Source organism: Salmo salar, chromosome 25, assembly GCF_965601325.2.
Source record: "Salmo salar chromosome 25, fSalSal1, whole genome shotgun sequence".
NCBI lineage: Eukaryota > Metazoa > Chordata > Actinopteri > Salmoniformes > Salmonidae > Salmo > Salmo salar.
The window spans coordinates 22,534,383-22,548,090 of NC_138315.1; the positions used below are offsets into that span (position 1 = coordinate 22,534,383).

The 13,708-nt window shown below is 40.6% G+C and overlaps 1 protein-coding gene across 1 annotated transcript; it reads right to left on the reverse strand.

Moving 5' to 3' along the window:
• Window positions 1–3,325: 3,325 nt before the first annotated feature.
• Window positions 3,326–4,655, reverse strand: LOC106586385 (gamma-crystallin M3-like). The gene is made up of 3 exons (XM_014173601.3): window positions 4,547–4,655; window positions 3,848–4,090; window positions 3,326–3,717 (listed from the first exon to the last, which is right to left on the reverse strand). Exons 1-3 carry the CDS (start codon window positions 4,556–4,558, stop codon window positions 3,418–3,420), a joined length of 555 nt encoding a protein of 184 aa, XP_014029076.1. The 5' UTR covers window positions 4,559–4,655; the 3' UTR covers window positions 3,326–3,417.
• Window positions 4,656–13,708: the final 9,053 nt, after the last annotated feature.

The following is a 13,708-nucleotide window of genomic DNA, read 5'->3' on the forward strand; positions in this document are numbered from 1 at the left end:
GTTGTGTTCTGTCGTCTCTAAATACTTTATAAGTAGCAAGCTTTATGCACTCGATTTTTTTGGAATATTACATTTATTGTCTGAATTGAGGATTAATGGCATATTAATGGTGTATTTTGGGACGGGATACTACAAGTTGAGGCTACATCACCGCTCCGTCATTGCCAATTTTTGAATTTTTTTTGCATTAGCAATTTAAATAACTTTTCTAACTTAAGTTACTGAATTGACATATAAAAATGAAGGTGAAAACACTGGTAAACTCTGCAAAAAAAGAAACGTCCCTTTTTTAGGACCCTGTCTTTCAAAGATAATTCATAAAAATCCAATAACTTCACAGATCTTCATTGTAAAGGGTTTAAACACTGTTTCCCATGCTTGTTCAATTAACCATTAACAATGAATGAACACGCACCTGTGGAACCGTCGTTAAGACACTAACAGCTTACAGACAGTAGGCAATTAAGGTCACAGTTCTGAAAACTTAGGACACTAAAGAGACCTTTCTACTGACTCTGAAAAACACCAAAAGAAAGATGCCCAGGGTCCCTGCTCATCTGCGTGAATGTGCCTTAGGCATGCTGCAAGGAGGCATGAGGACTGCAGATGTGGCCAGGGCAATAAATTGCATTGTCCGTACTGTGAGACGCCTAAGACAGCACTACAGGAAGATAAGACTGACAGCTGATCGTCCTCACAGTGGCAGACCACGTATACCAACAGCTGCACAGATCGGCTATGAAAAGCCAACTGACATTTACTCCTGAGGTGCTGACCTGTTACACCCTCGACAACTACTGTGATTATTATTATTTGACCCTGCTGGTCATCTATGAACATTTGAACATCTTGGCCATGTTCTGTTATAATCTCCACCCGGTACAGCCAGAAGAGGACTGGCCACCCCTCATAGCCTGGTTCCTCTCAAGGTTTCTTCCTAGGTTCTGGCCTTTCTAGGGAGTTTTTCCTAGCCACCGTGCTTCTACACCTGCATTGCTTGATGTTTGGGGTTTTAGGCTGGGTTTCTGTACAGCACTTTGAGATATCAGCTGATGTAAGAAGGGCTTTATAAATCAATTTGATTTGATTTGCACAGGATCGGTACATCCGAACATCACACCTGCGGGACAGGTACAGGATGGCAACAACAACAGCCTGAGTTACACCAGGAACGCACAATCCCTCCATTGGTGCTCAGACTGTCCGCAATAGGCTGAGAGAAGCTGGACTTAGGGCTTGTAAGCCTGTTGTAAGGCAAGTCCTCACCAGACATCACCGGCAACAATGTCGCCTATGGACACAAACCCACCGTCGCTGGACCAGACAGGACTGGTAAAAAGTGCTCTTCACTGACGAGTTGTGGTTTTGTTTTACCAGGAGTGATGGTCGCGTTTATCGTTGAAGGAATGAGCGTTTCACCGACGCCTGTACTCTGGAGCGGGATTGATTTGGAGGTGGAGGGTCCGTCATGGTCTGGGGCGGTGTGTCACAGCATCATCGGACTGAGCTTGTTGTCATTGCAGATAATCTCAACGCTGTGCGTTACAGGGAAGACATCCTCCTCCCTCATGTGGTACCCTTCCTTCAGGCTCATCCTGACAAGACCCTCCAGCATGACAATGCCACCAGCCATACTGTTCGTTCTGTGCGTGATTTTCTGCAAGACAGGAATGTCAGTGTTCTGCCATGGCCAGCGAAGTGCCTGGATCTCAATCCCATTGAGCATGTCTGGGACCTGTTGGATCGGAGGGCGAGGGCTAGGGCCATTCCCCCCAGAAATGCCCTGGGACTTGCAGGTGCCTTGGTGGAAGAGTGGGGTAACATCTCACAGCAAGAACTGGCAAATCTTGTGCAGTCCATGAGGAGGAGATGCACTGCAGTACTTAATGCAGCTGGTGGCCACACCAGATACTGACTGTTACTTTTGATTTTGACCCCCCCTTTGTTCAGGGACACATTATTCCATTTCTGTTAGTGACATGTCTGTGGAACTTGTTCAGTTTATGTCTCAGTTGTTGAATCTTGTTATGTTCATACACATATTTACACATGTTAAGTTTGCTGAAAATAAACGCAGTTGACAGTGAGAGGACGTTTCTATTTTTGCTGAGTTTATAAAATGCTTACTCAAAAGGATGTCAAAAGTGATCAAATCAGTAAATCAAGTTGAGTTGGAAAAAAAGGTAACGGAAGATTTGTAACATTATAATATACAAGTTCATACAATCCAACATTTTATGGAAGTCTGGAAACAAATCTTTCAAAGTTGAAAAGGCTTATATTTTTACAGTGAGATTGTTTGACAGCTTCTCATCAGCCAGTAACAAACAATAAAGAGACTGGAACTCCCACTTTTCGGAACTCCCACTCCCATGTGTCCCCTCCCAATTCCAACCCTGCTAGTCTAACCACTTGTTCTTTTAACTGACATTAAAAAGAACATGCAAATGGATATGACTAAAAATAACATTATTGTGTAGTGTACCTGCTCAACAGTTCTGATGTCATCATCCCTTCTAGAATCAACACATCACTTCTAGAATGGCCATCATGCCACGATTTAATTGTTGTTGGTTATTTCAGTAAAACAGTACATATTTTTATTTTATTTTCATCTAAGTACATGTCACATATATGAAACGACTGCAGTTTCAGTAAAGTACAATGTTCCATTACATAGTTTCTCAGAGCTGTCTAATCCATGTATTTGAGTGGTGGGGATATGTGACAATCAAAATAAGGAAACGTGATTAACTGTGTTAAACTTTTTAGGATACTTTAAACTTCGAATTATTTGCATTCATTAGCACATTAACTTTGACAGCCCTGCATTCTGAATAGAGCCAACTTGCAAGTATGTATGCATACTTTCTGTTTATGTTAAGGTAGTCCTTGTGCCTTCCTATAGTACTTGACCATACAACTATTTTGGTAAAAGCAACCTAAGCAACTATCGTATGGTGATGAAACTAGCTAGCATTAAATATGAATTTATGTTGAATTTATGTAAAAATTAAGAAACAATTGTTACACTGTAGGTGTAACTCTGTCGATGTGAATACAATTTACCTCCATTTTTGCTGTAAATGTAGGTTAAGCAACCATATTGCAGATACTTGAATAAGTCATTTTAAGAAAAATGTATGCCTTTAAAAAAAACACAAAAATGCTCCTTTTTCATTCTATTTTCTTCTTATTTTTATGTATTATATAGTTTTTTTTGTATAACAATATATTTTGTAGTGTTTTGTAGTAGATTACCCTGATGTTTAAACATAGTACGTGGCATTTCAATTAAAATAAATATACTGTCACTCATAACAAATCACTGAAACTCAGAGTTTTATTGTTTTCCCTTCCATGAATAGTCCCACAGAGACTAATCAGAAATACATTTTTCATACAACATTGGAGCATTTACATAGACATGTTGTCCATGATACGTCTCATGCTCATGAACCTCATGCCACCGCTCATGCCTCCCATTCCCATGCCCATATCCCTGAAGTTCCTGTACTCTCCAGGCCTCATGTACATCTGCCTGCCTCTGAAGTGGGGCTGCTCATACATCAGCCAGTGGCCGTCCATCACGTTGCAGGACTGGCAGTCAGACATGCGGTAACGCTCCTGGATGGAGTCACAGTCGTCCATCATCTCGTGCATCTGACCTCCGAAGTTCTCCCTCTCGTAGATCCTCATCCTGAAGTTTCCACAGTGCTGTTAGGAGGAATGTACAGTATAGGGTTACTTAATTGATTAGTGAAATAATCAACAAACTTATGTTGTAGGAGAACACTAGCATTAAAGCATTATTTTCAAAGACTAGATATATAAATTGTCAACCTACCATGGGGATCATGCGGCAGGACCTGATGCACTCATTCATTCCCATCATGCTCATGTAGTCGGAGTACTCTCCCCTTCTCATGAAGTACTGGTTTCCCATGAAGTTGGGGCGATCGTATACCATGAAGTTGCCGCTCTCCACCCTGCAGGAGTGGCACCTGCTCAGGTAGGAGGTCAGCTCAGGGCAATCGGAGCTGGTCTCATAGGAACGACCCTGGAAGTTCCTGTCCTCGTAGAAGATGATCTGGGGATTTAAATGTTTAAAAAAATGTTTTTTAATTTAACTAGGCAAGTCAGTTAAAAACACATTCTTATTTACAATGACAGCCTAGGAACAGTGGGTTAACTGCCTTGTTTAGGGGCAGAACAACAGATTTTTACCTCGTCAGCTCGGGGATTCAATCCACCAACCTTTCGGTTACTGGCCCAAAGCGCTAACCACTAGGCTTCCTGCCGCCCCAAATAATCAACAACTTTGGATGACAAACATTTTGTCAGTAATACTGTCATAAAGAGCAGAGGAGCTAGAATTGATAATGCACTACTGAGCTATGATATTGAACTACATCTGCAATGAACTACATTTTACCTGAAACTCTTTCTGACATTATGAAATTGTTGTAGATGTCAAATAGTCTATCACATAAGGTATGCAATGTAGATAAAAGAAACCGAGGGCAAAATATTTTAATTTGCCTACCTTGCCCATCATGATGATGTTTGTTCTTCAGGACTGCGCTGTGACTGCACTGAATTCCTGTCTGTTTTAACCCTTACCTTTATACCTGACCAAAACCAAAAGAATCTGTGGCCTCTCTCATTGTGTAAAGTCCTGACACAGCAACACAGCATAGGGGCCTACTGCTCAGTGTGGACTTTAAATGGTTATTATCTGTGTCTGTATGCTTTCCTGTCACAGATGCATGTGTAGCCATATTGTGTTCTACACATAAAGAGTAAAACAGAAGCTTCTGAACATCCTGCATGTATACGTAAAATACATTGTCATACATTCAGGTCTAAAATTATTGTCACCCTTGATATGAATGAGCAAAAAATACTATATGAAATAAATAATTAAAATACTGAGCTATATTGTATGCTCCCAAAAATTGAAAATGATATTATTTTATACTCAGAGAAGGAGATTTTGTTTAAGAAGTAATACTTTATTTTCTCAAAAAGATAGCTGGCAAAAGGATTGGCTCTCCTAAAGATTATTATACACTGAAAAAAAATACAAACGCAACATGAAACAACTTCAAAGATTTTACAGAGTTACAGTTCATATAAAGAAATCAGTCAATTGAAATAAATAAATTAGGCCCTAATCTATAGATTTCACATGACTGGGAATACAGATATGCATCTGTTGGTCACAGATACCTTAAAAAAAAAGGTAGTGGCGTGGATAAAAAAAACAGTCAGTATCTGGTGTAACCACCATTTGCCTCATGCAGCACGACACAACTCCTTCGCAAAGAGTTGATCAGGCTGTTGATTGTGGCCTGTGGAATGTTGTCCCACCCCTCCTCAATGGCTGTGCGAAGTTGCTGGATATTGTCAGGAACTGGAACACGCTGTGGTACACGTTGATCCAGAGCATCCCAAACATGCTCAATGGGTGACATGTCTGGAGGGTATGCAGGCCATGGAAGAACTGGGACATTTTCAGCTTCCAGGAATTGTGTACAGACCCTTGCAACATGGGGCCATGCATTATCATGCTGAAACATGAGGAGATGGCGGCAAATGAATGGCACAACAGTGGGCCTCAGGATCTCATCTCTGTATCTCTGTGCATTCAAATTGCCATCGATAAAAGCAAATGTTTTCATTGTCCATAGCTTATGCCTGCCCATACCATAACCTCACCGCCACCATGGGGCACTCAGTTCACAACGTTGACATCAGCAAACCACTCGCCCACACGGCATCATTCACATTGTCTGCCATCTGCCCGGTACTGTTGAAAGCGGGATTCATCCGCGAAGAGCACCCTTCTCCAGCGTGCCAGTGGCCATCGAAGGGGAGCATTTGCCCACTGAAGTCGGTTACGACGCTGAACTGCAGTCAGGTCAAGACCCTTGGTAGGATGACAAGCGCACAGATGAGCTTCCTTGCGATGCTTTCTGACAGTTTGTGCAGAAACTCTTCAGTTGAGCAATTCCACAATTTCATCAGCTGTCCGGGTGGCTGGTCTCAGACGATCCCACAGGTGAAGATGCTAGATGTGGAGGTCCTGGGCTGGCCTGATTACACGTGGTCTGCAGTTGTGAGGCCGGTTGGACGTACTGCCAAATTCTCTACCATACGGCTTATGGTAGAGAAATGAACATTCAATTCTCTGGCAACAGCTCTGGTGGACATTCCTGCAGTTAGCATGCTAATTGCATGCTCCCTAAAAAATGGAGACATCTGTGGCATTGTGTTGTGTGCCAAAACTGCACATTTTAGAGTGGCGTTTTATTGTCCCCAGCACAAGGTGCACCTTGGTAATGATCATGCTGTTTAACTCCCTAAGGTTGATGTTCACGCCCCAGCGGAAATCTAATTAGCATAATAAAACAATCCCGACAAAAATCTGTCCGTTTAAGCTAGAGATATCTGTTCTTGCATTGGATGTGTCTCAAATCCACCACATCCGCCGATGTCGCACTTCTGCATCTGCGGTGAAAGTTAACAGAGTTAGAGTGGGGTTTGTCAGACCATGAGACATCCCGAAATCAGTCTTCTCACACAAAACTGTCTCTAGTGTCCAAACGGTTTGGCCTATAAAACTATATGGTTTAACTGCAGTGTAGGTACATTATGTACTTAATAAAAGTACATATTATGTACCTAATGTCCACTGCAATTATACCTGCCTATATCTACCATGTACATACCAAAATTATTCCTTGCCATTAGTGGACAGGTGATGAAAGTGAAATGAAAAATCTTCATAGTTACTAGTTAAAAACTGGGAATCTGATGTTTGAATACATGTACAAATATTGTAATATTATATTTTTGATGATGTACTTTTTTATAATGTACTTAATATACAGGGTTCACAGGATGACGGAAAGGACACAAGACCATTTGGATAACTCTATCACGTAGGATCAATCTGCCTTCAGTTAAAGCATTACAGTGCTTTATACAGATATATTAATCACAATATTTCACATCATTTCACATGCAAAGTCCACTTGATCAATAGTTATTGTTCTAGTATTCTATTGTGCCACTGACATCTACAGTCCCAGGGTGAACCTTCCAGAAAAACAACCATCTCTGCAGCACTCCACCAATCAGGCCTTTACGGTAGAGTGGCCATACGGAAGCCACTCCTCAGTAAACTATACATGACAGCCCGCTTGGAGTTTGCAAAATGGCACCTAAAGGACTCTCGAACCATGAGAAACAAGATTCTCTGGTCTGATGAAACCAAGATTAAACTCTTTGGCCTGAATGCCAAACGTCACGTCTGGAGGAAAACTGGCACCATCCCTACGGTGAAGCATGGTGGTGGCAGTGTAACAGGGTAATATTGGTGATTCCCCTTGCCACTTTATTGTTAAGCCAATGGGTTTTTGGTTTTATTTTTGTCTTGCCTTCACCTACTCAACATGGCATCTTATTGGCTGGTTTGCGTAGCTTGCTTACGAGGGAGGATGTTTCAGTTAGAATCGTCCCAGTGAACAAGCACCAAACCAGCGGTAAGTTGTTGGTTGCAAAGCACTGTACGTCAAAAGTGATTTTTATACTCCCAAGTGATGATTTAAATGTACAATTTATATCAATTTGTTTGTAAATGTTATTCGAACATCACACATAAGATGCAGCGGTTTTTGGTGAATATGGGTTGTGCATTTTGTTGTAGAGAATTCCAGCTAATACTAGCTAGCAACTTACTGTGTCTGGTGGGGGGGGTTTTGTATATTTTGTACAGTGCGTGAGTGCAGAGTTGGATGGTGAGCCGTCCATTGTATGACGTGCAATTTTGTGCTGTTCCTATCAGAATAAAGCTCTATGACTGGTGTTACAAGTTGGAGTTCGTGTCGATGATTGATTGTACACAACGCAAGAAGAGTACTGTTACAGCAGCATTATGTAAATGTGATATTTCAGTTTTACATTTTTTATACATTTGAAAAAATATATATATATTTTTTTGCTTTGTCAATATGGGGTATTGTGTGTAGATTGATGAGGGGGAAAAAACAATTTAATACATTTTAGAATAAGGCTGTAACGTAGCAAAATGTGGAAAAATCAAGGGGTCTGAATACTCTTCAAAGGCACTGTATAGCATTTTGCAAAAAACACATTTTAATACACACCTTAAATCAATGAATAGAAAAATCTGAGAAAAGTAATATTTTACACACACATTTTACACACATCCATAAGCAATCATTTTGTGTGAAAAAACACAAATTTGAAAAATGTGTAGATATACAGTTTTGGGATAAACTCTTCAACTACACCAGTTACCTGAAAAGCAAAGGTTCCACTTCTTTCAAAAGATACCCTCTGTGAAAGTAGTGTAGGAGTGAAGTGGGATGAAGCAAAAGGTTTGAAAAATGCCACACAAATGTGTCTGACCTCAACTGTCCTAGTCGGCAACACATGACAAATATAAATTGTTTGTTGAACATTCATTTAAGTAAACAGCGTACATGTATAATCTGTTTTTCATGATTTATACACGATTATACAGTGCCTTCAGAGAGTATTCATGTGGAATTCCCTTGACTTATTCCACATTTTGTTGTGTTACAGCCTGAATTCAAAATGGATTAAATGTATTCGTTTTTTATAAATAATACTGAAATACAGAAATATCTCATTTACATAAGTATTGACACCTTAGAATCACCTTTGGCAGCGATTACAGCTGTGAGTCTTTCTGGGTAACTCCCTAAGAGCTTTACACACCTCGATTGTACAATATTTGCACATTATTATTATATTAAAAATTCTTCAAGCTCTGTCAAGTCAGTTGTTGATCAGCCATTTTCAAGTCTTGCCACAGATTTTCAAGACAATTTAAGTTAAAACTCCAGTGTATATTTTGCCTTCTGTTTTAGGTTATTGTCCTGCTGAAAGGTGAATTTAATCTCCCAATGTCTGGTGGAAAGCAAACTTAACCAGGTTTTCCTCTAGGATTTTGCCTGTGCTTAGTGCCATTCCTTTTATTTTTTACATTGAAAAACTCCTCAGTCCTTAACGATTACAAGCATACCCATAGCATGATGCAGCCATCATTATACTTGAAAATAAGGTGAGTGGTACTCAGTAATGTGTTTTATTGGATTTACCCCAAACAGAACACTTTGTATTCAGGACAAGAAGTTCATTGCATTGTCAATTTATTTGCAGTATTACTTTAGTGTCTTCTTGCAAACAGGATGTATGTTTTGGAATATTTTTATTCTGTACAGGCTTCCTTCTTTTAACTCTGTCAATTAGGTAAGAATTGTGGAGTAAAATGTTGTTGATCCATCCTCAGTTTTCTCCTATCATAGCTATCTAACTCTGTAACTGTTTTAAAGTCACATTGGTCTCATGGTGAAATCCTTGTGCGGTTTCCTTCCTCTCCGGCAACTGAGTTAGGTAGGATGCCAGTACCTTCGTAGTGATACACCATCCAAAGTGTTATTATTAAGTTCACCATGCTCAAAAGGATATTCAATGTCGTTGTTTTTTTCACTGCTCGACTGAGCGACCTTACAGATGTGGGTATAGAGATAATGTTAAACATTATTATTTCACACAGAGTGAGACCATGCAACTTATTATGTCACTTGTTAAGCAAATCTTTACTCCTGAACGTATTTAGGCTTCAATTTTGTTCTGAATTTGTAAACATTCCTAACAACATAATTCCACTTTTACATTATGGGGTATTGTGTGTAGGCCAGTGACACAAAATCTAAATGTAATCAATTTTAAATTCAGGCTGTAACACAACAAAATGTTGAAAAAGTACTTTCTGAAGGCACTGTACCTAATAAAAACAATGTTATTGAGTAATGTGATTGAAAAAATACAGACATTTGAGTGAAAACACCTAGTTTGAATACCTTTGTAAATAAGATATTTCTGTATTTACTTTTCAATACATTTGCAAAGATTTCTAAAAACATGTTTTCACTTTCTCATGATGGGGTATTGTGTGTAGATGGGTGAGAACAAAAATCTATTTGATCCATTTTGAATTTAGGCTGTAACACAACAACATGTGGAATAAGTCAAGGGGTATGAATATTTTCTGAAGGCATTCGGAAAGTATTCAGACCCCTTCCCTTTTTTCCGCAGGTTTTCATCAAAAATGTCTCTACTTTGCTCCGTTCATCTTTCCCTCACTCCTGACTAGTCTCCCACACCCTGCCGCTGAAAAACATCCCCACAGCATGATGCTGCCACCCCCATGCTTCATCCTAGGGATGGTGTCAGGTTTCCTCCAGATGTAAAGCTTGGCATTCAGGCCAAAGAGTTCAATCTTGGTTTCATCAGACCAGAGAATCTTGTTTCTCATGGTCTGAGAGTCTATAAGAGAGAGAGTCTTTCTCATGGTCTGAGGCTGTCATGTGCCTTTCACTGATTAGTGGCTTCTGTCTGGCCACTACAATAAAGGCCTGATTGGTGGAGTGCTGCAGAGATGGTTGTCCTTCTGGAAGGTTCTCCGATCTCCACAGAGGAACTCTAGAGCTCTGTCAGAGTGACCATTGGGTTCTTGGTCACCTCCCTGACCAAGGCCTTTCTCCCCCGATGGCTCAGTTTGGATGGGCGGCCAGCTCTAGGAAGTGTCTTGGTGGTTTCAAACTTCTTCCATTCAAGAATGATGGAGGCCACTGTGTTTTTGGGGACCTTCAATGCTGCATAAATGTTCTGGTACCCTTCCCCAGATCTGTGCCTTCGGCACAATCCTGTCTCGGAGCTCTACGCACAATTCCTTCAACCTCGTGGCTTGGTTTTTGCTCTGACATGCACTGTCAATTGTGGGACCTTATATAGACAGGTGTGTGTCTTTCCAAATCATGTCAAATCAATCTAGTTTACCACAGGTGGACTCCAATCAAGTTGTACAAAACATCTCAAGGATGATCAATAGAAACAGGATGCACCTGAGCTCAATTTCGAGTCTCATAGCAAAGGGTCTGATTACTTATGTAAATACGATATTTCTGTTTTTTATTTTTAATAAATCAGCAACAATGTCTAAAAGCCTGTTTTTGCTTTGTCATTATTGGGTATTGTGTGTAGATTGCTAAAGATGTGTATTTATTTGATATTTTAGAATAAGGCTGTAACGTAACAACATTTTGAAAACGACAGTTGTAAAGAGGCCACGACAAAACCTATTCCCCCTCAGGAAACTGAAAAGATTTGGCATGGGTCCACAGAACCTCAAAAGGTTTACAGCTGCATCATCGAGAGCATTCTGACGGGTTGCATCACTGCCTGCTATGGCAACTGCTTGGCCTCCGACCGCAAGGCACTGCAGAGGGTAGCGCGTATGGCCCAGTACCTCACCGGGGCCAAGCTTCCTGCCATCCAGGACCTCTACACCAGGCGGTGTCAGAGGAAGGCCCTAAGAATTGACAAAAACTCCAGCCACCCTAGTCATAGACTGTTCTATCTGCTACCGCACGGCAAACGGTACCGGAGCGCCAAGTCTAGGTCCAAGAGGATTCTTAACAGCTTCTACCCCTAAGACATAAGACTCCTGAAAAGCTAATCAAATGGCTACCCGGACTATTTGTACCCCCCCTCCCCATACGCTGCTGCTACTCTCTGTTAATATCTATGCATAGCTACTTTAATAACCCTACCTGCATGTACAGTCGAAGTCGGAAGTTTACATACACTTTGGGTGGAGTCATTAAAACTAGTTTTTCAACCACTACACAAATTTCTTGTTAACAAACTATAGCTTTGGCAAGTCGGTTAGGACATCTACTTTGTGCATGACACAAGTAATGTGTTTGCTTGACATCATGGGAAAATCAAAGGAAATCAGGCAAAACTGTAGACCTCCACAAGTCTGGTTCATCCTTGGGAGCAATTTCCAAACGCCTGAAGGTACCACGATCATCTGTACAAACAATAGTACGCAAGTATAAACACCATGGGACCACGCAGCCGTCATACCGCTAAGGAAGGAGACGCGTTCTGTCTCCTAGAGATGAACGTACTTTGGTGCGAAAAGTGCAAATCAATCCCAGAACAACAGCAAAGGACCTTGTGAAGATGCTGGAGGAAACAGGTTCAAAAGTATCTATATCCACAGTAAAACGAGTCCTATATTGACATAACCTGAAAGTCCGCTCAGCAAGGAAGAAGCCACTGCTCCAAAACCGCCATAAAAAAGCAAGATTACGGTTTGCAACTGCACATGGGGACAAAGATCGTACTTTTTGTAGAAATGTGTCTGGTCTGATGAAACAAAATTAGAACTGTTTGGCCATAATGACCATCGTTACGTTTGGAGGAAAAAGGGGGAGGCTTGCAAGCCAAAGAACACCATCCCAACCGTGAAGCACACGGGTGGCAGCATCATGTTGTGGGGGTGGTTTGCTGCAGGAGGGACTGGTGCACTTCACAAAAATAGATGGCATCATGAGGAGGAGAGGTATGTGGATATGTTGAAGCAACATCTCAAGACATCAGTCAGGAAGTTAAAGCTTAGTCGCAAATGGGTCTTCCAAATGGACATTGACCCCAAGCATAGTTGTGGCAAAATGGCTTAAGGATAACAAAGTCAAGGTATTGGAGTGGCCATCACAAAGCCCTGACCTCAATCCTATAGAAAATTTGTGGGCAGAACTGAAAAAGCATGTTCTGAAATAAATCATTCTCTTTACTATTATTCTGACATTTCACATTCTTCAAAATAAAGTGGTAATCCTAACTGATCTAAAACAGGGAATTTTTACTAGGATTAAATGTAAGGAATTGTAACGCCCTGGCAATAGAGAGGGGTTTTTTGTTCTTTATTTTGGTTAGGCCAGGGTGTTACATTGGGTGGGCGTTCTATGTTCTTTTTCTATGTTTTTGTATTTCTTTGTTTTGGGCCGTGTGTGGCTCCCAATCAGGCACAGCTGAAGTTCGTTGTGGTTGATTGGGAGTCACCCATAAGTGCATGTTTTTCCGTTGGGGTTTTGTGGGTAATTGTTTCTGTCATTGTGTTTCACCTGACAGGACTGTTTGGCTGTCGGTTTCCTTGTTTTGTTTTTGTATAGTGTTCTTGCTTAATTAAATATGATGAACACTAACTCCGCTGCATTTTGGTCCACTCTCTCTCACGGCAGCCGTTACAGGAATTGTGAAAAAATGAGTTTAAATGTATTTTGCTAAGGTGTATGTAAACTTCCGACTTCAACTGTAAATAATTACCACAATTAATTCGACACCTGTGCCCCCGCACATTGACACATTGACTCTGTACCGGTACCCCCTGTATATAGCCCCACTATTGTTATTTACTGCTGCTCTTTAATTCTGTAATTATTTGTTTTTCTTATCTCTTACCTTTTTTTAGGTATTTTCTTAAAACTGCATTGTTGGTTAAGGGCTTGTAAGTAAGCATTTCACTGTTGTATTTGGTGCATGTGACAAATACGATATGATTTTATTTGAAACGTCAAGGGTTCTGAATACTTTCCAAAAGCACGTATATTTGCAGAAAGGCACAACACAAAATAGAATTGAATAGAATAATTGAATAGTATTGAGAAATCCTTTGTCGCCAAAAAGGGCACTAGGGGAGGCTTGTATACCAAACAAACTTCCTTAAATCCTTTCTCAAAGGCTTCCGAACCTTGCTTATGTTGATGGTATTTTAGGAAATACAATAACTCAGTCTCTT